At 41.0% G+C, this 20,300-nt stretch overlaps 1 protein-coding gene across 3 annotated transcripts in view; it reads left to right on the forward strand.

Annotated features, from left to right (window-relative positions):
* The window catches only part of ZBTB10 (zinc finger and BTB domain containing 10), a 28,149-nt gene extending 17,009 nt beyond the window's left edge, over window positions 1-11,140 (forward strand). For 2 of the 3 annotated variants that reach the window (XM_045581541.1, XM_036437292.2), the window contains 4 exons: window positions 3,313-3,411; window positions 5,796-5,972; window positions 6,141-6,313; window positions 6,580-11,140. In XM_045581541.1, coding sequence (XP_045437497.1) covers window positions 3,313-3,411; window positions 5,796-5,972; window positions 6,141-6,313; window positions 6,580-6,885 — 755 coding nt within the window. In that variant the 3' untranslated portion in view covers window positions 6,886-11,140. The remainder of the gene's footprint in view (window positions 1-3,312; window positions 3,412-5,795; window positions 5,973-6,140; window positions 6,314-6,579) is intronic. The other variant, XM_045581540.1, reaches the window with a different exon arrangement.
* The last annotated feature ends 9,160 nt before the right edge of the window (window positions 11,141-20,300 follow it).

A 20,300-nucleotide genomic window follows, 5' to 3' on the forward strand; every position in this document is an offset into this window, starting at 1 on the left:
CTTGATGCATAAACTGTTCTTTGTCTTCTTTGGGGGAGGAGTCTGCTAGTATCTGTTCATGGGAGAAAGACATTTGTAAAAATAAAAGAAATTATACATGGCTTATCATTTATTTTATTTTTTTTAAATATATTTTTATTGATTTTGTACAGAGAGGAAGGGAGAGAGAGAGTTAGAAATATCAATGAGAGAGAGTCATCGATCAGCTGCCTCTTGCACACCCCCTACTGGGGATGTGCCCGCAACCAAGGTACATGCCCTTGACCGGAATCGAACCCGGGACCCTTCAGGCCCCAAGCCGACGCTCTATCCATTGAGCCAAACCGGTCTTGGCAATGGCTTATCATTTAACTCTGATTATTTGAATCATTACACAGCACACATAATACCTGCTACCTTTCAGAAAGAGCTGTTGTGAAACTAACCTTTTAATAGTTCTTTAAAAGGTCTGACAATTGTAGAGAGATCTTAGCCCTTTTTGCTAAGTTTAAGTGAAGTGAAAGATTTCCATAGCAAAGTCATGAATGTTAGAAAAGCAAATATGTTAAAGAGTTTACTTTTTAATCTTACAGTTTTAGAGAAAAAAGCTGGTGAGGAAGACCTACTGCCTTTGCTTTCCAGCAAAGCAAGTTCGTCCCTAGATCATGTGAACAGTTGGTTTCCTGGCTTCTCTCCCACTCACATCAACGAAACTGATGAGAAATGAGTTGCTAGGCAGTTTGGCTGGTGCCACTTAAGGTCCAGAAGTGATGTGATGTATTGCTCATGCATTACACATGCTACTTAGGAAAACTGTTGTCAGCCTGGCAGAGCTCACCTGTGCTGAGGTTTGTTTTTAATACCAAGAACCAAGTAGCTGGGACCTCTCCAGAGAGATTTACCGTCCAGCACGGGTGTGGTTCTGTGTGGAGAGGAAATAGGCACACAGGAAGACTGCACTAGCCATCTATTGTTGCTGTTTTATACTTAAGTGTCCATTAGGATTAAAGATTACAAATTAAGTTCTAATACGTTGGAGATGAGGTAGAAGACAGGAGATGTCTGTTTTAAGAAACAGCAGAGGAAAGCTTTCAACAAATCACTGTAGAACTTTACATAAATGAAAATACCCCATATTTACAAACCTGTTGACAAAGCACCCTCTAAGCAGACTATGCTTCAGAATTACTGTTTTTAAAAGATAGTGAGAAACTTAATAACATTGTTTGGATAATGATTTGAATTTTATTTTTGAATTTCAAAATACATTTAACTTTTCATAGGAAAACAAAGTTACTGAGTTTCACTTATTTTTCAGTGTATGGATATGTTTAGTGCCATACACCTGAAAACTGAGAAATTATTCTTCAAACATTATTAATTACAACTAAACTAGTAATGTTGCAAAGGGCATATTATTTAATAGCATTTAACATTTCTTGAAAAGTTTTTTATTTGTTATGCATATTTTATACATATACACATGTGACATATAGTTTTATTCTAATAAACAAGAACATTTCATTATGGATTTCCCTTTTATATTTTAATATCAGGGCTGTTTTTTTAAACTTAATCACTTTTATTTTTTTTTAAAAAGATAACATATTGACTATAAACAATCCAGACAATAAATACAAAATGAATAAATACAAAATACAAAAATAAAAGGAAAAAAGCCAAATTGCTCACTCAGAAATTACCATCAACATTAGGTGAACATCATTTACAATATTTTAAAAAATATATTTTATTGATTTTTTTACAGAGAGGAAGGGAAAGGGATAGAGAGCTAGAAACATCGATGAGAGAGAAACTTCAACCAGTTGCCTCCTGCACAACTCCTACCGGGGATGTGTCTGCAACCAGTGTACATGCCCTTGACCGGAATCGAACCTGGGACCCTTCAGTCTGCAGACCAATGCTCTATCCACTGAACCAAACTGGCTTCAGCCCTGTGTCTCCTCTTGCCCTTCTTTAATTCACTCTTACAACACCAGGAATCGTTTATTTATTTATTTTTTTTAAAAGACAAATGAGATTAACAGCCTGTTTAAAACATTTTATTGCTCTTAGCAAAAAAAAAAAAAAAAAAAAAAGGCCAAATTCTTTGCTGAAGCCTGCAGGAGTCTACATGACTATTTGTGTCTACTTGGGATCAATTAAACTATTCTTCTCTCAGTCATTATGGAAGTATGTTATCCTACTGGCCTCTTAGTATGATGGTACCAATCTGGTGCGTGGTTTGGCTTTATAGCTGCACTAGCACCACTGCTGGGCGGTGTTTTATTGTATGATTATATTTTCCCACCATAAACTTTTTAACCTTTACTATTGGGAATCGGAGCAGTACAGAATGGTGATACCAAGGGTGGGTCTTGAATAGAAGATGGAGGAGAGACAGTCGATAGTAAGCAGCATTTTAACACTGTCTTCAGAAACGCACTTCATTTGAGGGAGTAGATTGTGCCAGTGGGTGAGTCTGGATTCCTAAGCAGGCACCTGAAACATTACCTCGGACTCTAAACTAAGGAGTTTGAAGATTATCGTAAAAGCTGTGGTTAACCATGGGCGATCTTAAGTAAAGGAGCAACGTAAAGATTGATGTTTTTGGAAGGTCTCCTGCAGTGTGCGGGAAGAGTGTGGTGGTGGCAGCACTGTATTTGGGAAGCAAGGAACTGGTGGAGTGATTTACTCACTAATCAGGAGAGTAAAGACTAGTGCCAGTTGCAGGCAGTGGTAGAGAAACGAACGGATGGAACAGATGGAACAGATTTAAAGGGGTTAACATGTTAGTGTGCTTTTTCTATGTATGCTTTCTATCACATCCTTTCCATAGTTCACTATGAACTCTTGGGAATGGCCTCTATTTGATAGCTTCCTTTTTATTTTAGCTTTAAATGGTCCTTCTCACCTCTGAGCCATACGATGTTTTATACATCTAGTACTAGCAATAGTTATCATCTGTTGTGTGTTAGATATCATAATTATAACAGTTGGTTTGCATTAACCTAATCTCTCCATCAAATCTGATACAAGTAGATGCATGTGAGGAAACTGTCCTGGCTCATGTAGCCAGTAGCAGATGGAGCTGGAGCACCAGGGCACCGGGCGCTGTCGCCCACACCTCTCCAGGACGCCGTGCTGGCTGCTGAGCGGCCTACTCCTGTGGGTGACAGTCACGGCCTGCCCTTCGTGCCTCATGGCGTTGAGCAGGTGTTTAGCACTGGCAGACAGCCGCTCTGTGTGCCCAAGAAACAGTTCCCGCAGGGAGTGGTGGTGGGTGGCGCTGTGGTGTGGCTGTAATAACAGATTCTTCTCCATGTCTTTCAGATCTGGATGGTGCTCTGCTCTCCGGGCCAGACTGTGACAGGAATGCGAACGCAAACGTGCTGGCAGAAGCCAGCTTGGGGCAGGATGGAGGCGATGCTGGTAGGCACAGCAGGTCTTGTTGTCGACAGTATTACAGTGTCCCTTTAACCCCCCTCCGCCCTGTACAGTAAGAATTTAAAAAGAATACATTTAAGAGGATTTGAGGCTTGGGAAGTGTTTGTATACATGTTTACTAAGGACCTACTGCAGTTTCTTTTTCTTAAAGGAGAGGATTATGTGTAAGTACTTTCATCTGTGGAGTCTGTGATTATGATGGACTTTGAAGCCTGGTAAATAAAAATAGATAGGTATTTCTCCTTTGTTGAGTGGACATTTTAAAACTCTCAGTATCAGCCGAAACCGGTTTGGCTCAGTGGTAGAGCGTTGGTCTGCGGACTGAAAGGTCCCAGATTCGATTCCGGTCAAGGGCATGTACCTGAGTTGCGGGCACATCCCCAGTAGGGAGTGTGCAGGAGGCGGCTGGTCGATGTTTCTCGCTCATCGATGTTTCTCGCTCATCGATGTTTCTAGCTCTCTATTATCTTTCCCTTCCTCTCTGTAAAAAATCAATAAAATATATTTTTTTAAAAATAAATAAAACTCTCAGTATCAAAAGTAATTATGATTTCTGTTAAAGTATAGATAGCATGAGGATGGTAATTATTAAAATGATTAATGTATTTGAATTAGCTTTGATATAAAATAATTGGTTGTTGCTGGCTACAGAAAATGTTAATTCTAAATAGTAATATTTACCTGGTATATCAGCTGTACTTTGGGAAACAACGAATTCATGAACATTCTACAGAATTACATGAATACATTGTGAGTCAATTAGAAAGGGAAAGCTTTCTTTACAGAAGAATGACAAGCTCATAAATATAGAAGGGGGCCCGGTGCACAAAATTTGTGCACTGGGGAGGGGTCCCTCAGCCCAGCCTTCCCCTTCTCACATCCTAGGAGCCTTCAGGGGATGTCCTGATCGGGAGCGGGCCTAAGCCGCAGTCTGGCCTCCCTTTTCAGTAAGACACCAGCCCCATCACCCCACTGCTGCAGCCACCAAGATATTTTCATCAGCACAGACTCCGGTCCCTTCACCATGAAAAAATGACAACTTTCTTTAGGCATTTTCAAGATGTGTCTTTCATAGGATATGATATTTCTTTGTTTTTCTTTTTATCCTCACCTGAACATACGTTTTCATTGATTTTTTTTTTTCCCCCCTTCCCTCCTATCCCAGGCTCGGCCCCTGTCCAAGCCTATAGCCTCCATCACAAGGTTTAGGCTTGCGAAAGGGATCCCTGGCACCTCTGATCCCAGGCTCGGCCCCTTCCCAAGCCTAAAGCCTCAGCCCAAGCTTTGGCTTAGGAAGGGAGACCCCTCACCCTTCTGGTCCCAGGCTCAGCCCCTTCTCCCCCCCCCATCCCTCCCCATCCCCTCTCTGATGGCCGGCTGGGAGTGACCCGGGTGCCGAGAAGGTTCCCAGGACCCAGATATGTTTGCAGATTAACTGCGAGCACGCCTCGGTACCTCTGCCTTTCACAAGTTCCTCCGAGTCTCAGTGTGCTTTTCTCTATCCTAACAGTCCAGTTGCACCACATATGAGTCTGGCTCCCCAGAGTCTTACCCAGAACTGGAGTTAAGCGCAGTCGGGAGCTTTTGTCTTCCTCCTGCTTGGGAAAACAAGCTGTGTACTCAGTTGTCAGTCCTCTGTGCACGCACACACATCTCAGTACCTCTGCCTCCTGCAGCTCCCCTGAGTGTCAGTGTGCTTTTCTCTTTCCTTCTAGTTGTAGAATTTCCACTCAGCCAGCCTTCCTGTGGTTCTGGATGATGTCCGTTTTGTCTTTTAGTTGTAGTTTTGAAATTGTGCGAGAGAGTAGTTTAGGTGTTTACCTATGCCGCTATCTTGGTTTTATTCTATGTTTATATTTTTCATCCTTCATCCATTTTTCTAAACCAGTTAGTCTAAAACAAGACTGTGTGATTGCTTGGGGGACAGGAGGAGACTGTCTGGTTCCGCTGCTGGGCTTGTGGGGGGTGGGGGGGGTCTGAAATGATGGGATAATTAGGAAGAGTAACTATTGTATTTTAAGATGGTTCTGTGTTGAATATGTTTGAAAGAGTATTTTCATGGTGGCCTCCACACACCATTAAATAGTATTTAGATTTACTTCACTGAATTTCCCCCTATGGTTGAATTGTATTTTAAACTTATTTTGTTTTCTGTTTAAGATGTCTGCCAATCAGGATATTATAATTAGGTAATAACATATAAAGACATGCCAGTTTTAGATTAAAATGTAGAGGTCTTTTTATTTAGCTATTTTAAATTAAGCTCTTCTATCTTAATTCTCATTTATCATGTGTGTTTTTTTTAATTCCAGCAAAAGACAGATCTTTATTACCATTATTACATTGAAATCATTTTTCAATTGTATTAGGTACTTCACATGATTTCAAGTATGGCCTGATGCCTGGCCCATCAAGTGATTTCAAATATGGATTGCTACCCGGTACTTCAAACGATTTCAAGTATGGATTGCTACCAGGTGCTGCAAACGATTTCAAGTATGGATTGCTGCCTGAATCTTGGCCAAAACAAGAAACCTGGGAAAATGGCAAGTATTAGTCAACTAAACATCTGAGTTGTGGTTTTTTGTTTTTGTTTTTGTTTTTAAATCAGTAGTAGCCCTACAACAATCCCTGTTCTCAAAGATAGGTAAGCTTTTGAGAGCAAGTTTTCTGTTTATTATAAGTGCTTTTCTGTGTGTTTTTTATTCTCAAAGGTGAATCATCTCTAAACTTGAACAAGTTGAAATGCCCTCATTGTACCTATGTAGCCAAATACAGACGAACACTAAAAAGGCATTTGCTCATTCATACGGGAGTCCGATCCTTTAGCTGTGATATTTGTGGAAAACTGTTTACTCGCAGAGAGCATGTAAAAAGACATTCCCTGGTAAGTAACTTTAAATATAACTGATCTTTGAGCTACACTATGTTAATGTCAGTAAAATTTAAGGCATTTTAACACTGTTACCTGCAGTTTTAAGGAAGGCTGATTATTAAATAGCTTTAAACAGAAAATATGATTTATAGTCTGATACTGAGCCTCATACAGCAAAAAATGGTATATTCACTCACGGTTCAACTGGTGATTTGAGTGGTTCAAATGCATTCAATTGTTTATACCGTCCTTATTGGATTTTTCCCCCCTTCAATTAGGTGCATAAAAAGGATAAAAAATACAAATGTATGGTGTGTAAGAAGATCTTCATATTAGCTGCCAGTGTTGGAATAAGACATGGATCTCGACGCTATGGTATTTGTGTTGATTGTGCAGATAAACCACGGCCAGGAAGGCAACAAATTGTAGTTCAGGGAGAGGATACAGATTTCCATCGGGATGAAGAGTACGAGGAGAACGAAGGGGGAGAAGCTGAAGAAGAGCTGGCTGATGATGGAGAAGATCCGAACCACCCGTCACAATGGGACGAGCTGGGAGACGTCTGTATGTCTCAGGATGATTGACTGTCCTACTCTACTCCTCAAGGATGCTGCATTGGGTCGTAATATGAAGCGACAATTTGAATTGTTGAACTTGAAGGCTTGCAAAATATGGTACATGCTGGATGGTAGTTAAGTTGCTGTGAAAACTGTAGGGTCAAAGCCTTATAGCAAAATTTTTTTATATTTGCACAGGACTGGACAGCAACCAACCTTGTGGTTGGATTACATGGAGTCCCCACATCTTCAGTCAGTTATCAAAGTAAAAATATTTTTTATTTATAGGATATACAGTAACTCTTTGGGTCCTAATGAAAATGGATTACCTGTCTGTAAAGAGCTGACGTTTACGTACCAGTTAACCGGAATGAAGAAAATCCAGTTATGAGAATACATTGACAGCTGGCCCAACTACTCTGTCCACCAAACCACTCAGGCTAGTTTGTACTAGTAGAGTTTTGTTTCTATTTTTATTTTTATTAATTTTATTTTTTTTAATACAGATTTTCAGCGAGGGGCCTTTTCAACCCCATTGGTTGTACTTTTCTGTATTTTCCGTTTTGATTTGCTTCATAAGTTAAACCAAGTCTCTTCTAGTCTTAGGTATTATTTCTCAGTTTTGTGCTGATGGGCATGTTTATAAGAACTGGAGAGGTAATTTATTGGAATGAACTAATTGACTTCCTCCATTCCCCCTTCCTTTTTGACATGAATTTTACTACTTCACAAATGAAGAATGATGTTGTAAAGTTACCGTGACGAAGTTGACAAATACCACTAAATGATTATGATTTAGAAGTCACTTCCTCTTGCTGCTCTAATCTGACAAAATGGTTCTATATGACGTTTTCTGACATGGTATTCGGTTTTGGGTATCTGTTACTTTGGCACTATTCTTGTTTGCCTTTTTTTATTTTTGCCAGTGTACTATACCTCAGTCCTATTTGAAAAGACAGAAATCTGATTGAAAGAAGAGTCATAGAAAAATAAGTAAAATGATTTGTTTTATGATTTATCCTCCATGTCCAGTTTGGTTAGCTTGTTATGCAATATAAATGAACTATCAGGTTTTTACTCTTGTGCCCTTTTACCATTAAAATTAACACAAAAATTGCATTCTCTTTTGTTTCATATTTACTGGGATATTCAGTGTTTTAAAATTATGATAGACAATTATTTTTTTCAATTCCTTAGTCACTACACCTTGTTATGCAGTCTTGGTAGTAGTCACCTTGATTCAGTGATCTACAAAAGTCTTACAAATAAAATATTGAGGCTTTACAATTTATGATTAACTGAATTTTTCAGGAGACAAGGAGTGATATAAAGTAGAAATTTTCAGGTTTACTTAGCCTGATGATAGATGAATTAGCTAATTGTAAGACAGCAAGATGTCACATAATTAATATGCACAACATTATCAGGAACATATTGTATATTATATCGAGTGAGGGATATCAAATTTTCAGCTTTCTTTTAAATAGAGATTGAGCATATTTTCCTGCTGTGTGGTGCTCCATTTGATCAAGGCCGAAACATTGATACTTTTCTAAGAGACCTACTTTCTCATTATCTTTGATTTCAGTAAAATGATGCTTAAATGCTAGACATTGATGTTTCTGCCCAGATAAATCAAAGATATAAAGTACAGTTACATGGTCAGATGCATCTTTCATTATCTAAACTTTATTATAGTTTCTGCATAACTATAAAATTGACACAAATAGTTTGGTTTGGTTTTTAAGACTGAAGAGTACACATCTTATTCTCAATGTTCTAGGTAAATAAGTAAAATGTAGTTCTGGTGGGGTCCAAAGTAGACGTTAGTTGGGTAAAGATACTATGAATGAAAAAGTATTTTAAGCATAAAATGTTCTGCATTGTGAATATGTAAGTATAGTATAAAGATTTCTTTCATCCCATTTATCCCCCTCCTTTAAAATAAACCATAGTTTACAATCGGTAGATCTGTCTATATATAAATATATATTAAAGAGAAAAGATATATATCTGAAAGTTGCTAAATCTGCTTTATTAGACTGCAGGTCACTTATTGCATAGAAACTGGACTGGGCTTTACACTCTAATGTACTTTTTACTTTTCCCAAGGTATGAATTTACTCTCGTTAAGTTGAATTTTCTTTACTACTTAATCATTTATGTATATCTGGTAAATTATGACCAAATTTCTGTTAGATTGCATACAGTAAATGGAAATACACATGTGGTACACTACGGGATTGTTGTGCTTTTGCTTGGTTTAGTTGGAGGCAAGGTTTGATGTAGATGGCTTGTTACTGTTAATTTAAGATATTCTATGATTGTCCATTGCGTTTTATGTTGTGTTATGACAGATCGGACTATATTTACTTTACCATATTGTTTTTAGAAAGGCAATCCAAAGGAAAAATGTTTATACTCTTGAATATATTAGCCTCAGCCTATATAAAAATTTCTTCAAGCGTTTCACAAGAAACAGAACTGACAAACTTTTCTACTTGCTGACTCCCTAATTTATTTGTTCCGTAATCTTGAGGGACTGCCTTTACCCTTCTAGATCATTTTTAAAAACTAGTTTTAGTACTAAGGTATACTACTGGATGTTTCTATTTTTTTAAGTATGTTCTTTTTCTGACTTACAGTACAACTTCAGGAAGTTGAGATGCTAAGAACTTAGGGTTGGTCTCAGAGGTAACACGGAATACCCATAGTTGGTCTGTGGGGCCCTGGCAGAACTGTGTGTTACACATTTGCTGAATTTTTTTCTTATTACTTAAAATTAAAAATATTTCAGAGCTTTTAATTTTAATGAAGGGGAAGAGCATGAACTGCCTCTTTCCTGTTCACTGTAGTACAGACCCTCTCAGCTAAATCAAGGTCATGCACTGTTTCTTAGGCTTCTGACAGTCACCGCCACACGGTCCCTACACTGTCGGTCAGAGTTTGGCCCTCATTTTTCATAGTCACTGGACGTTTTGCTAAATTTCAGTACCACAGAAACTAAAAGCTGAAAAAGAAGAGATGTTACAGGAAGGAAAACTGAACTGTCATGAGTAGCTTTGAAATTTGGGGGAAACATTCACTGGTTTGAGTAGAGCCATCCTGATGAGAAGAATGAGGTGATGCATAGACTCACGTCAGGTGCTTAGAACACTGGCAGTTGTTCAGCAATAGTCGGGAGCCAAGAGGGAAAGAAGGAATGAGGAAGGGGAGAGAGAAAATCTCGGGGAAGGACCAGGGCTTAGAAACTATCACTCCAACACAGTGTGAAAGGCCTGAGAAGAACTGGAGCAGTGAAATCATGGGAAAGGATGATGAGATGGGTTTTTAAAATCACAAATTTTAAAACTTTGATAAGCTTTACTTATATTTTTAGGACTTTGTCAACATAGAATGAAGAGTTTATTTTTCTGAATAATAATTCCAGAAGCTACCATTTTTTAGTGCCTCCACGTGCCGTTGCGCTTTATTTGATCTGTTCTCTCTAAGGTAGGTGCTATTGTCTCCATTTTACAGAAGGAAAGGCTCCCTGCGGGGCCAGGCCCAGGCCGAGCTGCTCCCTGCGCCCCCTCCGAGCCCAGCCCTTCTGGGGGCTCCAGTGGGCCTCATGCAACAGCTTTTGGAGTTCACTCTTAAGGAGTCCCCTGAGGAGACATTTCCCTTAGAACAGCTCTTAGGAATCGAGCGTCTCGCCTTTCTCCCCACGGTCCCCAGGTGCACGTCCTCCCCGCAGCCACTGCTGCGCCACCTGCCTCCAACCAGACACCCAGCCTCAGAGCGGCATTTCATTTTTAAATGAGGAAAGAAACATGAACCCCAGCTTTTGTGCCGTCAGTCACCCAGATCCTTAAACTTCACTATGGTACGGGCTTCTCTGCATCCCTTTCGGGAGTGGGGGGAAGCTTTGCTCCTGCCGTGGCCCCGCTCCCGGCGGCGCCAGCTCTAGGCAGCCAGGCTGTGGGGAGAAGCTGGGGATGGAGCTCTGGAGCACACTGGCTACCCGAAACACCGGGTTGAGGAGAGGGTGGTTGAGGCCGTTATGAAATGGGAGAGTCAGCATTTAACACTGTAAACATGAAAAGAACACTTTCTCTGCCTGCTGTTTGTAAAAGCTCTTTGGTAAGATCTTTTACGAAGACCAATTTTTAAATGTAATTTACCTACCTAGTATAAGTGTCCTAAGACGTGTATGTAAACTTCCAAGACTGTTTGTCCGTGTATTTAGAAAATACACAAGAATCTTTATCAAACCCAAAAATATAAACTTGTGAGCACTAAACTGCTTCTGGCTTGTGAATTTTGTTGACTCTTGATTTTTTCATTCTTTTTGTTTGTTGTTTGCATTCAAAATGTACACAATTAGGCTAATTGGGGTGGGGGACACCTTTGTAACTTTGACTTATGTACAATTCAGTTATCTTTGTAGTTGAGGTTTATAAGTTTGAACGGGTTTTGCTTGTGTATTTTTATATGAAGAGAAGCACATGTAAGCACCTCCAACTACTTCTCACACTGCGTGGAGAGCTCTCTGGAGCAGAGTGGCTCTAACCAGCACGTGCCCATCATGACGACTTGAAGGTTTCTCTACAGGTTTTAGAAACAAAGTATTTCCCCTGTAATTTACACTTATAATTTGGAGAATGGATTGAAAAGCAAAGCTCAATCACTTTATCCCATATTTACTGCATGTTATACTAATGGATTATAAGTAACTATGTAAATTTCATGTCTTTAAAACTTGAGTAATATGAGAAAACATACTAACTACAATAGTTATTTAGGTTTTTGTGGTGTTAACAGAACAAAGAAGATCACAGAAAGGACCGGATGGTCAGGCTTGGCTAAGGGATGAGAGTCACGATTTAGATAGTTTGGAGAATGGCGAGGTGAAGACGGGGTGGATGCCCATGTAGCATCTAAAGCCCCACCGCTTTGTCATGAGGCAGAAGAATTGGGAGCATTCCGTGTGGGTCCAGGCTTAAGCTGAGACCACTTCCCAAGATTAAAAGGCAGTTTTTAATAACGCCGAGATGAAACGGGATTGCTTCAGGAAAGTCCCCGTGTGCACGGAGCTGTTCCGGATGCGGTACTGTTCGTTGGCAGTATTGGCCAGCATTTCTGTGGGAGACGCTGTGCTTTAAACTCCTCAGACTGTGAGAGTTGCCAGTGGTTTGCTTTGTTTTACTAAAAACAAATATCCAATGGGGGATATTCTGACACCAAAAAGGGTACAGTTTACATTAGAAATCATGTATCACTTTATGGAAAAAATTGCTGCTTGAACTTTTTTCTTTCACTACAAGTCCTCACAGACAATGTGTGGAGGCTGGTATAGGAAATGGGATTCCTGGATCGATGGTTAGATGAGAAGCAGAGGTCCTTCCGGGCTCAGGCTCTGTCTTAACCCCCTGGGTTCTGTACTGAAGACGGAAAGGAAAGCGCACCACAGGTCTCTGTTACGGGAACTAAGGGAAGGAAACGGCTTCCTCGCTGCCCTGACCTTCAGCCGGACACTTTTTTCCAGCACAACCAGTTTGGCAGTATGAAAGCATTGATCTTCCCACACAGTTAGGTGAGTGTTAGGTTCTTAGTTGAAAGACTTTTATTTCTTAAGAGGAAACCATATAACATGGTTTTAAGGTAATGGTGGGGTTTTGTTTGTTTGTTTGTTTTTAGGTTGAAAGAAACTTTAGGAGTAATAAAGAATTAATTCCCAGACAGGTTGCTATGGTGACTTTGCCATGAATTTTAGGACCCAAGGCCCCTGAACTTCCATTATAATATTCTTCCCCTACATCAAACATATATTCAGTAAGCACTTTAGGTTAGGGAAAACTTTGAAATTAGAGACCACAAAGTATATTCAAATACAGTACCTGGAACATAGTCTGAGCTCAATATTAAGTGAATGATTATTTAAAAGATATCAGTAACTTAAGGATTTTGCCTGCTAGTATCTAATAGCTGCCAATACAGCTGTCAAGCTATATTTTGTCTAGAAGTAGTTTTATGTTGTCAAGCACATCCTGGACCCTCGGGACCCTTTCCCCCATACACCCCTAGGTGGCCATAGCCAGACACAGTGACCAAACCCAGTCTGGCAGTTACTAGAGAGCTCATTGCAAGGGTCTTAAATATGCACCATCTCCATAACTCGGAATACTTAAGTGACAAGATTGTTGGTTGTTTGCTGCAAAATACTTGTTTTGAAATGACTAGTGTGGCCAACACTAACACAGATGTCCAAACTCTGTGTGTATGCGAGGAAGATGTGGAAAGCGAAGGAAACCCGGAGGAGTGGTTCCTGACGAAGGTGCTGGGTGGAGGTTTAGTTGCCATGTTGTGAAGAGGCATGCGAGGTGATGGCATTTACATTTACCACATGAGACAAGCCTTTGTGTGAAGGATTTGTGGAGCTTAGAACTTGTCACCCCGCCCCCCATCTTGACTCACCCACTTGGTTTACTAAACTGGGATGGTGGTATTTACATAGAGACATGGACAATTCTCCGAAGTAGGTTACACGCTTAATTGTCAAGTAACTGTCTCCTAAGCCATTAGATAACACAGCTAGCTCATTTCAAAGAGCAGCAATTACAGGATGGATCAGCCTCCGAGAGGCCTGATCCCTGGCCGGATCTTCATCATGGCAAAGGGCACTGAAGACGTTATTTAAAGATGACATAAACAGCTAGTTTTCGATGTGTGTAGTTTCTCATCGGTGATCATAAATGTGCCTCCATGTAAGATTTTATTGAGTAAGTTAAAAGGTGGTGGTTAGAATCCTGCAGTTGCCTTCTGGAAGCCGGGACGCCCTAGGCTGTCTGTCGGCTCTGCTGCTGTTGGTGACACAGCACACTCAGAGCGGTACCACACCCTTTCCGTCTGTGGGCACACGTGTATTCAACGGACTCATGTTCAGTCCTTGGGATGGGGAATGAGGTCACGCTGAACACTGCTCTACAGGCCATGGGATGGGACAAGATGCAAGTTTAGCCACACAGGTAACTTGATCAAAAAGGCCCTTCATTTCAGAGGTTTTGAAAAGCAGGAGTAATTGGGAGGAGTAGACAGGTAGGATGACTAAAAATAGAACCGTGCAGATGGACGTAAGCTAGTGCACACACAGCACTTTGCATTCATTGTTTCCCCTTCGACATAATAAAAATAATTTCACCTTGAAAACATGTCTTGAGTCTTTGGGGGAAAATATTTGTTGCCATTAAATTTTTGCATGGACCGTAATATTTTTCACTTAACTGGCAAATAGAAGTGTTATATTACCCACTTGCATCTTTTCCTGGGACAGGAATATATTACTTTCTAGGTGCCTCCTCATTCTCGCTCTGCTGGACCACTCTAGGGTTACACAAGCTCTTTTTCAGAACCAGTGAGGACTGGGGAAGCTGACACTTAGTGGGGTCGGCCTGGATGAAGGGCCTTTCACTTCGCAGGGCTTTCCTGTTCGAGAAAGCAGTGCAGTGAGAGCTTTTTGTTCCTAAAGTGCCAGTCAGGAAAAGAACGGCACCTCCTCTCAAAGGGTGAAGCCACGCTGAGTCCCCATCCCAGGTGCTTATTAAGGAAAGTGGTAGCTTATGTACCTTTCCTTAATTTTCATGTGTTTTTTAGCAAAGCAAATTTGCACTTCACCAAAAATCTCTTATTAGCATTCATGTGAGTGCTCAAAATCCCACTCATCTCGTGTTTTTTGGGGGGTGGGGGTGTGTGTATGTGGTGTTTGTTTTATAGTTTGCTTTCAGTGGGATTCTAAGTCAGCTGACTGGAATCTAAGAAGACCAGAGAATAAATACTTTTGCTTTGTGGACGACAAGGTCTATCGCAGCTAGTCAGCTTTGCTGGTACACCACGAGAGCAGCCAGAAGCAGTATATGAGAGCATGGCTGTGTTCTGATAAAGCTTCCCTTAGGACTCGAGGCTGCGGGCTGGAGGCTGCGGGCTGCTGGCCCCGTCCTTAACTCCTGCCTGCACCATCTCCCCACCTTTCTGTCCTGTCCAGAGTTACAGGTGTAGAGGAGCAGTAAGAATTAATACCAGGGGCTCTGATTAAACAGTAAGACCTTCCATAAGAATGCCATTAAACCCCACATCCCAGTATACAAGGTGCCCCTCCACATTCCCTGGTGCCTAAATAATAAGAGTCTTCAGAAGAGACTTCACTTGCCAATAAAACTGTCTTTCTAATTCTAGACCCTTTATTGCCAGTGTATCCTGTGTTAAACGATATGCTGGCAATAAAGAAGCTCTTCAACCCTAATTGCACATGACATTGACTCTGGAGGCTTTGGGAGTCTCACTGATGCCTGCATTTATAAAAGGTGTCAGTGCAGTGGACTGTCAGTTACTCGGCCACAGCCTGAAAATGCTGAGCTTGTGAGGTACTGACCAGCGTGTCTGGTCTGAACAAGGTTCTTTTGAAACATTCCCAAGACCAAAGACTAGCCAATGGACCTGGGAGCCTGTGGCATTGTTTCAAGCATGTGACTCCCCGTTGTGACACACTGAGGACAACCTGGTGGCCTTTGTGTCACTCAGTCTCTCCCAATAGGAGGCTTTCAGTCACACATGTCACAATGCTATGGGGAGCAGGGCTGAGATCTTACTCCACAGCCTGTGTTGCCAGTTTGACTCATAAACGCTACAAAATTTCTCAAAGAAAAAATTTCTATTCAAGACAATTTAAGTGATCTAAAATAGTTTCAATAGTTTTTCAGGTTAAGATTGAAATTAATAAGAGCAGATGGTCCGATCCTAAGGGATTAGACAAGTTTTGTTGTTCTAACGGGATACTGCACAGTCGGGATGGCAGGTCTATTCTGAAAGGACGCCTGATGGGACTCAGAAGCAGCATCTGCAGCCCATCCACCCCATACACTGCATACAGGCTGAGCTTCAGTATCCGGAGGAACTACTCCCTTCAAGGCCATGAGTGACTCAGCTGGCTCCTCACCTCTTCGGCCTCTGGCACTGTTCGTGACTAATTTCCTTTGACTCCTCTTTGACCCCATAAGCGTTCTTTGAGGGGAACCCTCCCAGGTTCTTCCCGTTGGTGTTCTCATTCAGTCCCAAGTGACCACAGTGACTTCCACCTTGGTGATGCCATCACTGGCCACTCTTCGGAGTTTACAATAGTTGCATAATAACACCGTGCACTGATAGATGCACAAAGGAGTTTTAGTTGCAATCCTAATTAAAATCTCAGTTCTTTCATGAGCAGAAGGGTCTTTACATTTACATCTGCTGTATGGAGTCTCATCATGAGCTGAGACGGCCCGGCAAAGTCACCCTTAGAAGAATGAAAACTGATTTTAAGTCTTTCTCCAGCCATGTTCACGCTGCTTGATGAGGTGGTGTCTGGCTGCCTTATGCTGTAACATCGGCACGTATGTATCTCTGCTAACTACACACTCATGGACTGTTTGAACAGAAGGGCCTTAGAAACAAGGACATGGTGTGTTTATCCCATCTCTGAACTTATTCTGTTAACGTTCATAAAGCAGGTCATCTGGGCTTGAAACTCTCCTCCTCTTCCTCCTCCTCGCTCTGAGCTGTGTCGAGTTGAAATCACGGTGTCAGAGATTCATATCCTTCCACATTCTGGTCTGGATGATGGTAGACACTGGGAGGGGTGCACTGTATTTGAGCAGAGCTTAGGGCCTTAAATTTTTTTCACTCACAGTAAACAGTATTCTGTGTCTTCCTGTCTGTAGAATAACATCAGAATCCATACTGGACTACCCTTTTCCAGTTTAATGTTTCACTTTCATTTTAAGCCTAATACTAATATGGAAAACTAATGCTCAAAGAGAGTTTTTTAAAGAAAAGCATCCAGAAATATTTCTTAAAAGTAGAATGTTAATTTGCCTGCACTACCCTTAACATGAAATTAAACTTGCTTCTCCAAGACAATATTTTGTTCACAGTTTGATATAAAATTTTTAATGTTGCTTAATCCCAGGCTTTCAAGAATCTCATAATTGATTTTTATACAGTATAATTTTACCATATATAAATTTAATGACTCAGTTCTCTTTAGAAAATGTATTACAAGGAAGATGAGAGTTTTTTCTTCTAATTGCATTTTAGATCATATTCTGAAAGGTGTGAGAAATATTTCGTTTCTATTAAATTCTTATAAAACTTCAGGCCCCTCTGCCCAGGCCACTCCTCTCCTTTATGCATCAAGACAGATGTATATCATGGCTGCATGGTTATTGCTTATCCTTGTTTTGAAAAAGATGCAGAGCCCAGTGTTGGAGCCCGTCCTGTCCCAGAGACGGACAGTGTCCTCTTCAGGAGGCCAGCTTAAGTCCTAACAATTATTAAATGCTCATCAGCGAAGTATTTTGTTCTCAATGTTTGAACTTTAAAAATACGAGTGAGGGAATTTCATAAAAATAGCTACCAAAATGCTTTTTGTAAAGTTTACTGCATGCTGTGTGAAGTTACCACAACACCCTCACTGTCTCACCACAGCCGGAGCGCAGCCCTCCCACACTGTGCCCAGGGGACCAGCATTGCCACTCCAGCCGCTGACGCACAGAGAGCAGCAGGGATGGCTTTGCTCTTTAGGCACTTGTCGCTCACTGACACCAGGGCATTCAGGTCATATTCTGAGAGAGTAGTTAGAACTTTTAGGTTGAATGTAAGCAATTTCTTTATAATATGATTGTGACTGTAATCCAGACCTCAGAACGGCCATTTTGGGGAAAATAAGCAGACATAGTATTTTTTTGCAAGCAAAAAAGTGACTAAGTTGCATTAGCTGATTTTCCCCTGTAAAAGTACATTTTCTGCACATATTATATAACAAAAGTGACTTGAAAAATCAGATTTAAGAATTTTTCCAATATATCATACTGTCATTGATGTCCTACTTTTTTTATATACATATAATATATTTTATTGATTTTTTACAGAGAGGAAGGGAGAGAGATAGAGAACTAGAAATGTCGATGAGAGAGAAACATTGACCAGCTGCCTCTTGCACACCCCCTACCGGGGATGTGCCCGCAACCAATGTACATGCCCTTGACCAGAATCGAACTTGGGACCTTTCAGTCTGCAGACCGACGCTCTACCACTGAGCCAAACCGGTTTTGGCAATGTCCTACTTTTTAATAGAATCTTTTTCCTTATATTCTAGACTTTATTAACATAATTCGTTGTTGGAGATGATTAATAAGGCAGCTGCAAAGGCAAAACCCAGCGTTTTGTATGTCCTAAGAGATTGTCAGCTTTATTTTTGTAGCCACATATGCACACAGAAAGCAAACTTAACCCTGCCATTAAGGAGAAGCCATAAGCCAGTGAAACAAAAGATTAATAGACTGTGATCGAGTACCATCATAATCGTTTAGGTTTAAGTTTCCATTGTGGGATGAATTTTGGACTACGGGACATATTTAGGCCTTTGTATTTTAGTTTCAGAGTTGAGAGCCAGGCTTGGTGAGAAGTAAAGTGTTATGTCTCCTCAGAGCCACTGGAAAGGCACTTTTGTAAGTTTGCTGCACAATCTATTGACAAGAGTATTGATCTGCAAAAAAGTTTTCATGACACGTAGATGTAACTTAGAAAGTTTAAGAATAAACTACTGAATTTCATATAAACTTTACTTACTTGAGGAGGTATAATTGTTGAATAACTGAAGAATGAGTCCAGACCAACTGGGCATTATTTTTTCTGGCTGAATTTTATATCTATCTATATAAAAACCTAAGCAACTAACCAGAATGACCCGTTGACCAGTTGCTATAACATGTACTGACCAGGCAGACGATCAAAACAGGAGCTGCCCCCGGCTGATCAGTGCGCTCCCACAGCCACCCTCTCCAGCCCCAATGGCAGCTGAGCAAGACGGCCTAAATCGGTCCTGATCCCCAGCCATGCCGAGGAACCCACCTGCGCACAAATTTGTGCACCAGGCCTCCAGTATATATATACTGAGTGGCCAGATTATTATGACCACCCTATTAGTACTTCAGTTGGCCACCTTTTGCCTTCAATACTGTGGCTCTTCTTGGCATTGACTCCACGAGATGTTGAAAAGTGATGCGAGGAATCTGACACCATGCCTGATGAATAGCACCCATATCTTCAGAAAAAAATCACTTATACTGTCATGGTAAACAACCTGCTTCCCTATTTATAATGGTCTGGCCCTCTAACAACTTCAGCGCGAAATTATAGCTGATTTGCCTACAAACATCAGGTGGTCAAAATAATCTGGCCACTCAGTGTATATTGATTTCAGAGAGTAATGGAGACGGAGAGGGAGAAAGACAAACAACAATGATGAGAGTGAATCATTGATTGGCTGCCTCCTGCATACACCCCACTGGGGACCTGGTCAGAATTGAACCCAGGACCCTTCAATTCGCATGCTGACACTCTATCTACTGAGCCAAAGTTGGTTAGGGCTCTGCCTAACTTCTTTTAACTAAATCTAGCCATGTGTTAGATATAAATACAAAGCTAAGTAAGGATCCATTTTACCCTCAAGTTAACCTGAAGTGAATTTCAATCCTATTTTATTTGCCAAAAGTAATCTCGATGTAAACATTTTTATTCTAAGGTAACCATGTGAATTTACCACCTGCTTTTGAGTGTCTTACTTCCAGGGCACATTCTTTGCTGTGTTTTTCTGCCTTAAATGCGGCCTTTTCGCCCTGACTATGACCTTTCTTATTTAAGCCTAACTGGCTAACAAATGCAGAGCAGACCTCAAAGGAGGGGCATTGTTTTCACTTGTAAATAAGGTTCTTCAGGGGTTTTCAAAACGGGCTCTGGCATCCTAGGGGTTCTTTGAAGATGCCTCCTGGGTGTGGGGTTTGCTGGCAGAGCAGGTGGGGCCTGGGCCTCAGCCAGACCTGGAAGCTCCCCTTTCATCTCCTCGGCTGCCAGGGCCTGCGCTTGGAAAAATGTCTTAACCACCAACTTAATTTTAAAAACAGTCATGGGAGATGACAACAACAGTAATCGTAGTGTTTGAGTGCTTATCAAGTGCCAGACCATGCTTTAAATACTAACATTAATCCTTAAGGAAAAAACCGTAAGGTCAAGCATTTTTATGATCCCTGCTTTACAAATGAGGAAACTGAGACTTAAGGAGATTAAGGAATTTGGCCAAGAGGTCACAGCTACTGAGTGATAGACTTTGGACTCAAATCTGGATGTGCCAGTAAGCGTCTTAGTTGAAGTCAGGAATGGCACATCCAAGGTAAGTGTGCGCCACCCCGGTCGGCATTCGAGGCCTCTTTACTGCCCCTGCTCTAAGGAGAGACCTCTGTGACCTCACACTTCTGGTTAGAACGGCTCCCCAAGTCTAAAGGTGTAGCCAGGTGCTTGTTTGGAGATTGGTAGTAGAAAACCACCAAATTAGCATAGATCCCAGATGCACATTTTTATGATGAAGCTATTCT

Source organism: Pipistrellus kuhlii, unplaced genomic scaffold (genome assembly GCF_014108245.1).
Source record: "Pipistrellus kuhlii isolate mPipKuh1 unplaced genomic scaffold, mPipKuh1.p scaffold_m20_p_14, whole genome shotgun sequence".
NCBI lineage: Eukaryota > Metazoa > Chordata > Mammalia > Chiroptera > Vespertilionidae > Pipistrellus > Pipistrellus kuhlii.